General features: G+C 40.1%; 1 protein-coding gene across 1 annotated transcript in view; it reads left to right on the top strand.

Moving 5' to 3' along the window:
• Positions 1 to 15,237, top strand: part of LOC125007621 (F-BAR and double SH3 domains protein 1-like) — a 63,222-nt gene extending 47,985 nt beyond the window's left edge. Inside the window, exons 15-21 of the mRNA XM_047584338.1 lie at positions 11,538 to 11,621; positions 12,037 to 12,181; positions 13,322 to 13,422; positions 13,703 to 13,813; positions 13,920 to 14,037; positions 14,129 to 14,184; positions 14,337 to 15,237. Coding sequence (XP_047440294.1) covers positions 11,538 to 11,621; positions 12,037 to 12,181; positions 13,322 to 13,422; positions 13,703 to 13,813; positions 13,920 to 14,037; positions 14,129 to 14,184; positions 14,337 to 14,387 — 666 coding nt within the window. The 3' untranslated portion in view covers positions 14,388 to 15,237. The remainder of the gene's footprint in view (positions 1 to 11,537; positions 11,622 to 12,036; positions 12,182 to 13,321; positions 13,423 to 13,702; positions 13,814 to 13,919; positions 14,038 to 14,128; positions 14,185 to 14,336) is intronic.
• The last annotated feature ends 1,391 nt before the right edge of the window (positions 15,238 to 16,628 follow it).

Raw genomic sequence — 16,628 nt, forward strand, 5'->3', positions numbered from 1 at the left:
GAACGATGGTTCCGATCACTAGTTGTAATGGGGTTTTATTGAGTTATGCAGGGCATAGGAATAGATAGTGGTATATACAATATAAAACCTTTTATATTGTGGAGTGCAGGGCGCCGAATAACAGAACAGTCGTCAAAGTGGACCTAAAGATGATCGCCGAGTGACAGCGACACTACAGCCATGGCTGATACCTTTCCTGTCAGTGTCGCATCATGACCAGTGGAGCGTAACGTGACTGCCTGATGAATCGAGGCATTTTTGAGGTATTTGTGAGGTTGTATTTTTTGAGATGTTTATTTTTTTGAAGTGAATTTTTTAAATGTTGAATTTGTTTGTATACAAACAAATTCAACATTTTAAAAATTCACTTACCAAGTATATTTGTCTCATTTCTACTCAAAATATCTCATTACACTCAATATAAGACACAATTGCCAAGCAAGTACTATTTCAGCAAGATATAGGGACTTGTTTTAAGACAATACATCTTGAATATCTTAAGTGAAGAAGTCTTGAAAACATTTTGTTTTGAGTCATGTCATATGAAACAAGCTTTTTTGACATTTGAAGAGGCTTTTAAGCTCCTGTGTTATTTGCAAATGGTAAACCATCTTGTTTCAGGAATTAGACTTACTTGATTTAAGAAAATATATGTTGTTTATAGGAAAGCCTTAAGTTTCAATGAATTTCGACGAAAGCTCATCAGAAAGTCAGCTCATCAGTGACTTTCTGGAGTCTCTGCTGTTTGCCTCATGGTGATCACAAGACTAGGGATTATCAGAATGCTGAACTATTCCTTCAATCAAAATAAAACTCCAACAAAATGGAATAAAATACAATGATACACAAATCCAGGATTTTTTAAAGTTCAGTTACATAAAATTAATTTCTGCCATAAATCCCTGTTTTGGAAATGGTAGCAGTCTATGGCACAGAAGTGGTCAGGCTGTGCGGCTAGTTTACCTTACTGCACAGCCCTCATTAAAGATTAAACGAAAATGAGAGATGGCACACTCCATGGCTATTTCCATCTCCGTTTTATTCAGAAACTAAGTGAGCATAATACATTCACCTGATTTTTTTTAAGAAGTTTGACGTCTCACTTTTTTTTATTGTGTCGGTTGAAACTTGGACATGCACAGTAGCGAACACAAAGAAGAAGAACAGCAGTACGGCTCTCTTAGTGATGGGAATCATCGTTCTTTTTAATGTACCGAATCACTCGAATCAGTTCATTAAAATGATTCGTTCAATTGATACGTTCATCGAGTCACTCAGTACCAACCCGCGGGGTTCCCAGACTTCTAGACTTCTGGTGCCTCTGTGTCGACACCAATGGTTGGCAATGACACAGAGGCTGACTCGCGACTTGCAGTGTACTGGTTCACTTGACGAACGAATCAGTAACTGATCCGTTCGCGTACTGGTGGTTCACTTGGCGAACGAATCAGTAAGTGATCCATTCACATACTGGTGGTTCACTTGGCGAACGAATCAGTAAGTGATCCGTTCACGTACTGGTGGTTCACTTGGTGAACAAATCAGTAAGTGATCTGTGTTGGCAAATGTTAACTCCCGCCAGCAGGAGGTGCTGTTGTTTTGTGTTCATTTTTATGTGTGTTGAAATGGCCAATTAAGAATTGTGAAGGTGAGACAGGAAACAGGAAGTGGAGCTCAGATGCTCAGTTGTGCTGAATAGAAGAAGATGTGACTGAAGCGGGCCTAAATCTGCATCCATCCATCTTTGTTGTTTTACGGAAAGCATTGTGAGTACTGACTATGTTTAGCATAATCTTCAAGCAGTATTATTGATATTTTTAGTTTAGAAATGTTAAAGTGTATCACAGTTGAGTATATTTATATTACTGACATGATTACATAAAAATGGCATGTAATTTCATTGTTTACATCTTTATTTGACTTTTACCACGAATATGCAGATATATTTTGCTTGTGAATTTCTCTAATACGTTTAAAGGGTTAATTGCACAGCACCTATTCAAGTACTCTGGGTTTAGTGTCATATGGAGTTAATGTTCTAATTTTTTGTATGCTTGGGATACATTTAAATATGTGTGTATTCAAACCACAACTAAACATCTAAAAATTGTGTTTTATTATTTTTTTACAGTTTCACTCTGTTGTCATTTGAAGGGAAACGTCTCAATAAAGAAGACAATACACCTGTCATTTGTCCACGAGTTTATCTGTCTGCGTAGCTGTGTTCAGGTCGAACAGTAAGAGCAGGACATGATCCGTTCGCGAACTGACTCGAGTCAGTGACGCTACGCGAATGAGTAGATCTGTAATTCACTGACCGGATCACTCTCTTCAGTCATTGACTATATCATCCATTTGCTGCAATATAGGCCTTTACAGCCTTTCAAATAAACAAAGTATAGCCTTTGTGACTGTCTATGCTTTTTTCCACTGAAATTAATACAAACAATTACGAAAGTGGAAAATAAATATAAAGCAAAATGATAAACAAACAGCATTGTATAGTTTAACATATGAACACATTTTAACAATCAAAAACAAAAATAGGCTTCGTTCAGTTTAGTGCAAAAACCCAATATATCAATTACAAGAAAATGCCATAAAAAATTAAAGATATGGAACCTGCATTAAAAATATAAAATGACAACATAAATAAGCTTAAATATGCAATAAAAATAGCTTAAAATATAAAAACAAATATCTAAATAACTTTCTAAACAAAAAACTAAACAAACACGACAAATGTCAAACAAAGGAATGATGATGAAGGGAATGATTTGGAGTGATTCTAGTGAACCCCCCCACACCCACCCTGCCTTCACACCACACACACGCAGCGTCCCCCTGCGCTATCTGCCGGCTAACTGCGTCATTGGCCGAAGTTTCACGAAGAGTCACGAGTCAGAGAATGCACGCGCGGGCCACGCGCTCGCGACTGAGCTCTGTTCAACAGAACTGAGAAAAGATTCGTTCTTTTCTCAGTTCTGTTGAACAGAGCTGTTCTGTTCTGAACAGAGCTGAGCAGTTCTGTTTTCTCAGTTCATAAAGTCATTCGATACAGTTCGTTCACTCAAAAGATTCGTGAACGACCCAACACTAATTACAATGGCCACCAATGGAGTGATGGGGCTTCGGTGAGTATCTTTCCTCTATTTGCCATTCGTGTTAGTAAAATTGAGTTATATTACTCGACAAGTTGCACATTAACCGGATTAATTAAACAGTATCTACACTGAACTTTCAATGAGGTGGTGTTTGTGAAAACTGTGTTAGTATCTAGCAAGCTAAACTGTGACAGCGTTAACATGCAAACCTGTCTCATCATGGATCGTGACTGTCACGAAAATTAATCTATTGTTTCGTGCGTGACTCTGTACATTGTACAACAGCCAGCGTTAACGTTATTGTGTGTCATTTAATTAACCAGCGTCGTAACTTGTTTAATGCCAGTATCACTTTCAGCATCAAACAGATTCAGGAAAGCTAATAGTGAAATGACATACAATAACGTTAAAGCTGGCTATTGTACAAACGTGCTAGGCTAACTGTACACTGCTCTATGTTATTGTTGTAATTATGGATGTAGTTATACACATGGAGTTTATTATACAGACATGACGGTATGACTGAAGAATACGACTAAGGTCGTTGATGGTCATCCAAGGCAAATATTGGAGAGGCAGAGTGAAAAACGCCATGGAGAGTCCTGTAATAAGGCCGACGATGAAGCGGAAGTAAAGTAGCTGTCTTACTCGGAAAACGGACAGGGATCGATTGCTTCAATAGACATGATTGCTTCACTCTGGTCACCTGGAAGTTGAGACTGGCTCTTTTGGGGGTTTAATATTTGAGGTTACATTATTTGAAGTTGAATTTTTTTAATGTGGAAGTTGTTTGTTGTAACCAATATTAATTTAGAAATTCATGATGGCACTGATGGACTTGACGATTTAAATAAAGCTATTTAAATAGCCAGGGGTAGTTCAATTCAGTTTTATTTATATAGCGCCAATAATAATACAAATCGTCTCAAGACGCTTCACAAAAAACAGCCTGCAACCTCCAGAGCAAGCCTGAGGTTGACGGTGGCAAGGAAAAACTCCCTTTTAACAGGAAGAAACCTTGATCAGAACCCAGCTCATATGGAGGGACCCATCTGCTGAAGGCCAGCTGGGTAGAAACAGAGAAGATAGAGAGAAAAGAAGAGCAGGAGAAACAAGATAAACAAACTTCTGTCATAGATACATACATCAAGCTGAAGGAAACATGTAGGGTCTAGTGATATAACACATAGCTGATGATCTATGAGACAGTTTGTGAGTATAACAGGAATCATGGGCAGGTTGGTGAATTGTTCATCTAGGTAAGAGTGGACAACTGGAGGAGGCCATGATGATTGGGGCAGATGTAGTTTATGGAGCTCCACAGGTCTGATGCACAGAACTCCAGACCATGAAGACTGGGCTGGTTGATGAGGCCACGGCAGCAGATGTAGCTTAGAACTCCACAGGTCAGATATTCAGCACTCCAGACCAGAGACCCTCACAAGATGATGGAGGGGGAGGGGAGCGGAGGGGAGAGAGTAAGACACAGTGGTTAGTAAATTATAAGAGATAGAAAATAAAATGATAAAATATTAGAGGACAGAAGCCAGAGAAGAAAGAGGAGAGGACATGTCCTCAGTGCATTGTCTCCCTGCAGCCTAGGCCTATAGCAGCATAATTAAGGGATGGTTAAGTCCAACCCTAACTATAAGCTTTGTCAAAAAGGAAAATCTTAAGCCTGACCTTAAACGTAGAGACTGTGTCTGCCTTCCGAACCCAAACTGGGAGCTGGTTCCATAGGAGAGGAGCCTGATAGCTCCCATTCTACTTTTAGAAACTCTAGGAACCACAAGTAGACCTACACTTAGAGATTGTAGTGATCTGTTGGGACAGTATGGTACTATGAGTTCTTTCAGATATTATGGAGCTAGGCCTTTCAGGGCCTTGTTTGTAAGGAGGAGGATTTTAAATTCAATTCAAGCTAAAACTGGAGTAATATGATCTCTCTTGCTAATTCCTGTCAGTGCTCTTGCTGCAGCGTTTTGAATCAATTGGAGGCTTTTTAAAGAGCTACTTGGACAGCCAGACAGTAATGAGTTACCATAATCCAGCCTGGAAGACACAAATGCATGAACTAGTTTTTCTGCATCACTCTGAGAAAGGATGCTCCTAATTTTGATGATATTACAAAGGTGGAAGAAAGCAGTCCTGGTCACCTGTTTTATGTGAGAATTAAAGGACATATCCTGGTCAAATATAACACCAAGGTTTTTCACAGTAGTACTGGAGGCCAAGGTAATGCCATCCAACAGAACCAGGTGATTAGATAATGAATCTCTGACATGTTTAGAGCCAGATACAATAACTTCTGTTTTGTCTGAGTTTAAAAATATAAAATGACATGTCATCCAAGCCTTTATGTCTTTAAGGCATGCTTGGTGTTTAACCAGGTGATTAGTTTCATTTGGTTTCTTGGATAATTATAGCTGGGTATCATCTGCGTAGCAATGGAAGTTTAACCCGTGCTTTCTAATAATATTGCCTAAGGGAAGCATGTATAATGTGAATAATATTGGTCCTAGCACAGAACCCTAAAGACCTCCATAGCTTACGTATATATAGAAGAATTGTTGCTTACATGGACAAACTGGAATCTGTCTGACAGATATGATTCAAACCAGTCGAGTGCAGTTCCTGTAATCTTGATCACACTTTCAAGTCTCTGTAGTAGAATATTGTGATCAATAGTGTCAAATGCAGCACTGGGATCTAGCAGGAAAAGTATAAAGACAAGTCCATCGTCTGAAGCCATGAGGAGATCATTGGTAACTTTAACCAGAGCCGTTTCTGTACTATGATAAGCTCTAAAACCTGAAAGAACTCTTCAAACAAACCATTCCCGTTTAAATGATCAACCAACTGATTGACAACAACCCTTTCTTAAACTTTAGAGATAAAAGGAAGGTTGGAAATTGGCCTATAGTTGGCTAAAAGATCTGGGTCAAGAGTGGGTTTTTTAAGTAATGGTTTAATTACAGCAGTTTTAAAAGATTGGGGCACATATCCTGTCAATAAAGATACGTTTATCTGATTTAATATGTAGGTATTAATTAATGGAAAAACCTCCTTGAGCAACAGTCGGGATGGGGTCTAGAAGACAAGTTGATGGTTTAGATGCTGTAATAACTGAGAGAGAGAAAGAGAGAAAGAATCCAAATATTGACTCGGTCCTACAGAGGTTTCTAATGGCACTGTACTTACATCTTTGACGGATGGAAGGGTGCTATGAATTTTATCTCTAATGCCAACAATTTTATCAGTAAAGAAGCTCATGAAGTCATTACTGCTGAGGTCTGAAGGAATAGATGGCTCAACAGAACTGTGACTCTTTGTCAGCCTGGCTACAGTGCTGAAAATAAATCTGGGGTTGTTCTTATTTTCTTCTATTAATGAAGAATAATATGCTGTTTTAATCTTACGGAGAGTTTTTTTTATAAGTTGTTAAACTATCTTTCCAGGCTACGTGAGCTCCTTCAGAACTAGTGGAATGCCAAATTCTTTCCAGCTTTCGAAATGCCTGCTTTGAACTACGCAACTGTGAATTATACCATGGAGCTACCCTCCTTCGATTTACCACCTTCTTTTTAAGAGGAGCAACCAGATTTAGAGTTGTACTAAGCGATGCTGTCGTGCTGTCAACAAAATAATCTATTTGTGATTGAGTTAGATTGTGGTTGCTGACATCCACATCACTAACATAAGGCACTGAGGTAAATACTAAAGGTCTTAATTCCTTATATCTAGTTATAGCATCATCGGATAAGTGTCTACCATAACGAAATGTCTTTCCAATTTCTGTGTAATTACTTATAGTAAATTCAAATGTTACAAGAAAATGATCGGACAATAGAGGGTTGTGAAAATATACCTTCAGTTTCAATGCCATAAGTTAGTACAAGATCTAAGGTGTGATTGAAACAGTGAGTTGAACCATTTACATTCTGAGAAAAGCCAAATGAGTCTAGTAATAACATAAAGAGCTAAGACTGTCACTGCCAACATCAACATGGGTGTTAAAGTCACCTACTATAATGACTTTATCTGTTCTAAGCACTAAATCACATAGAAACTCAGAGAATTCAGCTAAAAATTCAGAGTAAGGAGCAGGTGGGCGATACACCATAACAAAGAGAATTGGTTTTTGTGTTTTCCAGTCTGGATGAGCAAGACTAAGAGTAAGGCTTTCAAACGAATTAAAGCTTTGCTTAGATCTAGGATTAATACATAAATCAGAGTGGAAGATTGCTGCCACTCCTCCTCCTCGGCCTGTGCCTCGAGGAATGTGACTATGACTGGGTGGCATGGACTCATTTAAACTGACATACTCATCATCCTGCAGCCACGTTTAAGTCGGATCAATCTGATGATCAGTTATCAAATCGGTCACTAAAAGAGATTTAGATGAGAGAGACCTGACATTCAAAAGACCACATTTAATTTTCTTATTGCTCTATTGTACTAGTGAATTTGTGTTGATTTGGATAAGGTTCCTATGAATAAATATAGTTATTTTTTTCCATTTAAAAAATCTGGGACCAGACAGCACATCTATGGAGTTTGGGGAGTAATGGGTGTGAGACAGTACTAGAGAAGCAGCAGAGAGGCGTGTAAGACTGCAACTCTGCCACCTGGGCTGAACTCTGGGTTGTCATGATTTTGGGGTGTTAATAAAATCGGCCAAATTCCTAGAGATAAGAGAAGCAACCGTCAAGGTGGGGTGAACTCCATCTCGTCTAATCAGGCCAGACTTTCCCCAGAAAGAGTTTCAAGTATCAACGTCGGCCACCAGTGGTGGAATGACAACATGCGACTATACATATCATCAGATTGGGCAGGAGACCAGAGAAAACTATGGAGTCCAACATAGTTTTAGCAAACTTACACACCGATTCAACATTAAGTTTAGTGACCTCCGATTGGCGTAACCGTTGGTCATTACTGCCAGTAGTGTTCCTAGTTAGACTGAAAGTGACTGACAAATCCTTTTCTGTAGTTGTCTGACCTTAACGGCATCTTAATGATGTCCAGCTTTTCTTTAAAAGTTCATCTTGAAAATGGCTTTGACAATTAATCCTCAGCCAAATCCATTTTTTTCTCCTTCTGCCATTGTGGTGAAAAAACAGCTATTAAATCAACACAGCTATATTTTGCTTGTCCAATTTGTTAGCTCTGGCTAGCTCACTCTCTGACTGTCCAGTCAGAGGGTGTGAATACGCTGACGTCACTGTACGCATACTAGCACGCCCCAGTATCCTCAACCCAAAATCAGACGGTAACCTCCAGGTCTGAGTGATGAAGCCCATGCGGAAGTGAGAAAAAATTGCAGTTCGTCGAGTGGCCGCTTGAGGCTGCTGCAAAAGGTAGCAAATTCCCATAGACCCCATGTTAAAAAGCCCAACTTTACTGAGTTTTGGGGTTTGAGGTTTTGACAGCTGTGTCATTGGTCGTTGGCTGTGGCGTTCAGTGGAGGGGCCGTTGTGCCTGGTGGTGTGTTCCAAAGATCTGCTGCTTGCACTGTCCATGTCCCCTGAGCTGCCCGGAGTGAGGCCTGAAATTCCCCCTGAGCTTCAGGAGAAGTGCTGGGGATACCAGGCTGGAGCTGGAGGTGGAAGGGCGGACAAGGAGGCTCAGGTCGTTGGTGCTGTCTGTCCTCATGGTTAACAGGAGGTCTTTGGATGGACTCTGTACGCTTGATGGGACCCAGAGGGAGTGTGTCATGAGAAGTGCTTTAGCGATCTGGTTCAGAGGACCACAGTACGTCTGTGCCCAGCTTCAGACCCTACAGGCTGGCACATTCCGTTTGCCTACCCTCAACGACAAGGACAAGTAAACACCATGCGACACGATCCATGCCACAGTTGCTATACTATGCAACCACATCACCTTGGACACTGTTTTGCCAACTACTTTTTGTATATTTTTTCATAATGCTAATTCTGTAAATGTGTTGATTACACAGTTTATTTTTATTTTTATTTTACTTTAATCTTATTTTATTTTATCTTTCTTGTGTTTTTTATGAGTGTCTGTTAAGATTCTCAGTCATACAGGTCATGGTAACGAAAAGGTGTTGAATAAAGGCAACTGGACTTGTAGAATTTCTTGAAGACGTTTCGCCACTCATCCAAGTAGCTTCTTCAGTTCTGATAGACTACTGGGAAATTGAGGTTTAAATAGGAAAAACCCTGTGGGTACACCCACCGGAAACTTGCTTGACCGGAAAGTAGGGTCTCTATTTTCATAGTGGCTGGTACTTAGCTGTCGTTGAAAGGCGGAACTGTGTGCCTGGGATACTTACCCTATGAATGGAGCTCTAACGAGGCTATTGTTAGTGGGAGCCTGGAGGCTCAAGGTGTGAATGTTGTTGAAACTTCTTGGGGATAGAAGTCTTTTCCTATTTAAACCTCAATTTCCCACTAGTCTATCAGAACTGAAGAAGCTACTCGGATGAGTGCCGAAAACGTCTTCATGAAATTCTACAAGGGTTTTTATGAGTATTTACTTTATGTGCAACGAAGCTACGGTAACAAAGTAATTTCCCTCGTGGATCATTAGAGTCTATCTTAGTTTAAAGGGAGGCTATCAATCAGACTGCCACCGAAGTCTGTTGAAGAAAAATACTCAAAGTCCTTATTTTAATGTTGCTGTAGTGGAGCGTTTATTGGTATACCGATATACGGGGAGCTTACAGACACAGAGTGTAGGTCTGGGAAGGTAAGCCGACCCAGAGCACTGGAAATGCACCACATTTATACAGATACATCAAAGGAAAGTGGTGGGGGTTATGGAGTCATTTCCGTGGTCAAAGGAGGGGAATGGGTTATATGCAAATGGTCCAATTTTGTAGAGTCTCCGTTGAAACAAAAGGCCAGGAGGCTCCAGGTCTGGCACAGAGGTGAAAAGGTCACAAAATCAAAAGGTAACAAAGGACTTGAGCACTACGGGGTAGGAATAGGAGGCAGTCCAGACATCACTGAATTACCTGGCTACCTAAAGTCACGTGAGGGTGTTACCCTTTGGACAACAGCAACAGCTTAATAAAGCATGTGTATTCCGAGGTGGATGTAGACACAAAGATGTACCTAAATTGTTATTCTTCAACAAGTCATAACGTAAATATTAATTAATAATACTTTTAAATAAATTTTGTCAGTTTGGGAAATATTAATCCACGACGTAAAGTAGGAAACTGTTGTATCACATTATTCCGTAATAGGAGACCCTTGTAAAACTTAGTCCTTGAAAGATGTTCAATTCAGCCCGAAGATATCTTCTCTTTGGAGTCTCAAAAAAAATCATCAGGAGTCTAAGTCCAGAGCATCAGAGTGATCTTTATTGCCGGCAAAAAAGGAGAGCAGCATCACAGGACAAAAAATGGTCACCACAACCCCGCTCTAAGGTGCGAGGGCCACTGTCCTCATCTTTTATACCTTTGGGACATCACAAGTCACACCCTTGTCCTTCCCCTACATGGGGCACAACCTCACCAGCCCCTTATTTTAACCAATCATACCCTTAGAAATTGTCTACGTCACCGTTGATGAGCCACATGGCCTGGGATGCCAGATGTGCCACATGGCTCTGGGATGCTTGGTGTGCCATGTGGCCTTGGATGCCAGATGTTCCACATGGCTCTGGAGAATCGTGATCTACTCCAAATACCTTTTCTATTTTTTTTCCTCAGGTTCAAACACCTGCAGTTACGTCAGTAGTTTTGGAATTTCCCTAGGCTCCCAGTTTCACAAGGTTACTCTCGTCAATTTTACACCCTTATCTTCTAGTCCACTCTTAAGCTCATTATTCTTTAAAATAACTTTACCAAGTATGATAAGCACAACCATCTTCTACATACACACGTGCTCTTGTGAGGAGTACAGTAGATATACTTTTGGTTCCAGTGCTCTCCCTTTGTGTTCTAGTAGCATATGCCTGGTGAAGGCCCATCATATCAAACTTAATGTTGTAATCAAGCTAATGACATTATGATCGGACATATCATCGTTTACATGTCTATTTGTCTGTGTAAAATTCAGGTGATCCAGTTGTTCTACATGAGATGAAGAACTGGACTATTAGGACTTCTTATGTGGGCCGAGAACACTTTAAAAGTCATCACTCCATCACCGATTTTTATTATAGCCCAGATGTGAAATGCGACCTATAACTTCTAACAGAACTCTAATATTTTTTTTTCTCCTCAGCCTCTTCCTTATCCTGCGTTGTGTTGTGTTCAAATTTTGCTGCCAGTGCAAAAAAGAGCAGAGGAGTTTTGCAGATTGTGTCAAAGTAACTGAACGGTGTTTAGTTTGGCTAAAGGAGCGTTTGATTAAAAAACTGCTTTTAGGTCACTGAGAATTTGGTTCAGAGAATCAGCTTTAGTGTTTAGCAACTGAGAAAAACTGTCAGAAACAATAATAAAGTGATTTTTTCTAGGCTAGCCAGTCAGATGAGTTGTCAGTTTCTGAAGGGGAGGAGCTTCATGTGATAGAGGATGGAGAAGTGGAGGACTGGCTGAAGGTAACAATAATTTTTAAAGTAAAAGGAATTTAACTTTTATGCTTTTGTTATTTAACCAAGTTATTTACCAAGCTTTAAACTTTAAACACATATTTACATAATATAATTGCTTGAATATGACTACAGTTTAAACAAAATAGTGGCACAAGCTACAAACAAGAATCATGCCTGGATTTTGTGGTGTTTAAAATCATGACATGACAATATTTTATGTAAGCATGTATGTGAGATACACTATGCAACCTTGTTATGTGAAGTACTCATAAAATATCCAGTATCTAAACGGTAGAGGGATATTACTTGGAAACAATATGAATGAACACCAGTTTGTATGCACAAAGGTGTGCAGTAAACACTACATTGTGTACGTCTTCCAGTGTCTCATCTGTTTCTCTGTATACCTCTGTCTGCGCAGGTGTGCAACACATGTGGTCAAGTGGGCTATGTTCCTGAGCATTATGTGCAGGTTGTGTGTCTGCCAGCAGAGGGCACTGCTCAACTGAACCGTTCATTCTCATCCACCTCATCCTCAAAGAATAAAGAGAGGGCAGAGAGCAGAGGTCAGTAGTGTGTTAGTGTTTACACCATAGACTGTATAAAGATGGACATCTGGCTACAATATTAGTCATAAACTCCACCCTCCTCCATGTCAGTGGATGGGACTTGGGCCAAACTAAAACACTAAAATGCACATTAAATTAATTTGGTGGATTCTGTCGTTTTAGGTAGTTAATATAACACAGACATGCTATAGACCATTATAGGACTGTTAGAGTTGGTGAAAAAAATAAGTACATTGTATAATTGTACCATTCTTTGTAACTGGTGGAGGAACAAAACGAAAACAAGAGTCAGGCAGAAATGAGGGCAGGTCATCAGCTCCACTCTTGGTCCATACTACACCACAGACTACAAACTCACAAGATGGCGTGACCAAGAGACATGTTGTTCATATTTATATACAGTCTATGGTTTACACAAGGACGCATATTAGTGTTTATGTCTTAAAGTATTGTATCATGCACAGTACATACAAAATACAACTGCAGAGTTGTCAGACATGGGGACAACTTCTGGCATTATACTGCAAGCAAAATGAACACATAAAGTTCCAGTTACGTCTGGACACACTGTCTGGCATTAGCCCCCCATTGCCCTTTCAAAATTTCCCAGAGGGGGACGAAGCCTTGAGGCCCGTGTTTCTTCTTCGTATTAGGGCTACGGGGCCTCGCTACAGCATAGCTACAGCAAAGCTGTAGACTGGAGCGAAGCTGCGAGGAACCCATTATGATTCTATTGGGGGTCCAAGCAGCAAAGCTGCAGGAACCCCATTGTTTTTGTTAATGTTATTATTGGGGGTCCAAGCAGCGAAGCTGCTGGAACACATTGTTTTTATAAGTTTTCTTATTATTATTATTGGGGTCCAAGCAGCGAAGCTGTGAGGAACAATTGTTTTTCTAAGTTTTCTTCTTCTTCTTCTATATTTTTCTTAGTTATTGTCCTTTTTTTCTTTTCTTTTTTTATTGTTGAACGAAACAGAAGCACCACTTGCGGTATTTGCATTATTAAACAAAACTGTAAATAAAGCAAAATGGGAATATGTAAATATTTGAAAGTTGTCACCTTTTACTGTGATAACAGCCTTTTGTACTCTGAAGATCTAGTGTGTTGATTCATAATATAAGTCAGATTTTTCTCAGGTGTAGCCAGAGCTCTGTACTCCTACCAGGCTCAGAGTGCAGAGGAGCTTTCGTTCCAGGAGGGCGCACTAATCCGCCTGATTTGCTGTCAACACGGAGAGGTGTGTGTTGTTGAATATCTTGTCATGTTAAAATCTTTATTAAATGAAGTCTTCAATTTTGTCTTAACTTTGTAAAGTCATAAAATCAAAGTACACCAGCTTGGCTTCAGTTTTCCTCAGGTTTATTCTCAACTCAAAATGCACTGCTGAACAATTTCCATATACCCAGGAAGAGATGGACATAGAAATTCATGAAAATCAACTTGCTTGCAATACCTTGAGTTTCATTAAGTTTTGTTTGCCTTGTTTACATTAATGATTTGAGTGTACTGCTTTTTAGGTGGATGATGGTTTTTGTGAGGGTGAGCTGAATGGACAGATCGGTCTCTTCCCATCATTGGTGGTGGAGGTTGCACATGAGGAAGTAGAGGGGGAAGAGAAAAAGGAGGAGGTGAGAACAAATCCTTTGTTTAGGTTACTTACACTAAAATAGTTTTAGTTAGTTACCTAATTTTTTAGGTAACATAGGTTTTTCTTGCATTTAATTTTCTCTCCAGCTTCTTCCAATTCCAACAGTGCCTCCCTTCTCACCCCCAATCGCCAGCACTTCAGCTTCTCCCCTTAGTGGTATTGAGGACAAACAATGGACTAGTGAAAAAGTGTCAGTGCAGGCAGGTAACCAAGTTCAGTCTCTTGACAGTATCTTATGTCTAAAATGTGTTATGCAAGGGAATAATGGTTTATTCTTTATTGATTGTACTTTCAGAGATTAAAGCCAGCAGCCGCAGTGTTCCAGAGCTCTACAGCTGTCGAATAAGACCAGTATGTATTGTAAAAAATAAATATTTACTGTACAATGGGGTATATTATTGTGCATAAAAGTCCACCTTCAACAACAACATGATTTATTTAATCATCTTTGAGCTAACATGTACTAGAGATAACACATCTGTCTTCCCTTTGTACTGTTTCAGTGTCGGGAACCCCCTCCTCCTCCAACACAGAAACCTTCAACTCGAGCTTAAGGCTGGAGTCACCATACATTTCAAAGAAATATATTTAACTACGAACTGTAAATAAAGATGGAAGAGGAACATCCCCTCAAAAGTAAAGCCAAAACAAGGAGAGCAACTGCTGGTGTCTTGCTGCAGTGTAGGTCATAAGTCTCGCCTCTTCCATATTGGGACATTGACAGGACTGGGGTCAAACTAAAACACTGAAGTACACGTCGGATACATTTTTTTTCACCTACAATTTCTGTCACGGTTCTGTGGTTCTGCAGTTACACTCTCTGGCCAAAAAAAAGTCTCCACCAAAACGCCACTACTCACACTAATATTTCGGTGGATCACCTTTAGACTTAGACTTAGATTTTAATGATCCACGAAGGAAATTATGTCATCACCGTAGCTTTGTTGTACATAAAATTAAACACTTTTCAAAAAAAACACAAGAAAGATTAAATAAGATTATATTAAAACAAAATAAAAACAATCATCTAGTAAAATAAACAGTATAAACAAGAAAATTTACAGAATTAGCATTATGAACGTGTCTCTCGTTGTCTCTGAGGGAGGGATGCAAACGCCAACGGAGTGTGTCAACCCACTTACTTACAGCGTTTCTATAAGCTTATGCATGTCAATACATTTATTTCCATCCAGTGTTGTATTAATTTTTCACCAAGACCTTGAACTGATGATGGGAGAGTCTGACCACTGCACACGCCATGACCACATGACCTTTTGCCGTCCACTAATTAGCTTCAATTCAATTCAATTAAGTTTTATTTATATAGCGCCAATAACAATACAAATCATCTCAAGAGGCTTCACAAAAACCAGCCTGCAACCTCCAGAGCAGCCTGAGGGCAACGGTGGCAAGGAAAAACTCCCTTTTAACAGGAAGAAACCTTGGGCAGAGCCCAGCTCATTTGGAGGGACCCATCTGCTGAAGGCCAGCCGGGTAGAAACAGAGAAGATAGAGAGAAAAGAAGAGCAGGAGAAACAAGATAAACAAACTTCTGTCATAGATACATACATCAAGCGGAAGGAAACATGTAGGGTCTAGTAATATAACACATAGCTGATGATCTGTGACAGTTTGTGAGTATAACAGGAATCATGGGCAGGTTGGTGAATTGTTCATCTAGGTAGGAGTGGACAACTGGAGGAGGCCATGATGACTGGGACAGATGTAGTTTATGGAGCTCCACAGGTCTGATACACAGCACTCCAGATCATGAAGACTGGGCTGGTTGATGAGGCCATGGCAGCAGATGTAGCTTAGAACTCCACAGGTCAGATATTCAGCACTCCAGACCAGAGACCCTCACAAAATGATGGAGGGGGAGGGGAGCGGAGGGGAGAGAGTAAGACACAGTGGTTAGTAAATTATAAGAGATAGAAAATAAAATGATAAGATATTAGAGGACAGGAGCCAGAGAAGAAAGAGGAGAGGACATGTCCTCAGTGCATCGTCCCCCTGCAGCCTAGGCCTATAGCAGCATAACTAAGGGATGGTTAAGTCCAGCTCTAACTATAAGCTTTTTCAAAAAGGAAAGTCTTAAGCCTGACATTAAACGTAGAGACTGTGTCTGCCTCCCGAACCCAAACTGGGAGCTGGTTCCACAGGAGAGGAGCCTGATAGCTGAAGGCTCTACCTCCCATTCTACTTTTAGAAACTCTAGGAACCACAAGCAGACCTGCACTTAGAGATCGTAGTGATCTGTTGGGACAGTATGGTACTATGAGGTCTTTCATATATGATGGAGCTAGGCCTTTCAGGGCCTTGTATGTAAGGAGGAGGATTTTAAATTCAATTCTAGATTTTAAAGGGAGCCAATGAAGAGAAGCTAAAACTGGAGTAATATGATCTCTCTCGCCAATTCCTGTCAGTGCTCTTGCTGCAGCGTTTTGAATCAATTGGAGGCTTTTTAAAGAGCTACTTGGGACTACATTCACCGACCCAGACACTCTCACTCACTAAGGGGGTGAAATCTGGTCTGTCTTTATCAAGTGAAGCCTCTCTAACACAGATATTACAAGAAGTAAGTGGAACCACTGTCGATGGTGAAGCAGTAAATGCAACTTCTGCTTGGACACCCATTAAACATGCTTGTGGTTAGCATTAACGTGCACCAAGAATGCCCTAAATAATGATTAACGTAACGTAATTTGTCAAATAGTCCACTCAGTGAGTGATGGATGATTTGACAGGACTGCCCCCCATGCAATAGGCAGACGTTTACATGGACCTAATTAAGA

This window comes from Mugil cephalus, chromosome 5 (assembly GCF_022458985.1).
Source record: "Mugil cephalus isolate CIBA_MC_2020 chromosome 5, CIBA_Mcephalus_1.1, whole genome shotgun sequence".
In the NCBI taxonomy this organism is placed as follows: domain Eukaryota; kingdom Metazoa; phylum Chordata; class Actinopteri; order Mugiliformes; family Mugilidae; genus Mugil; species Mugil cephalus.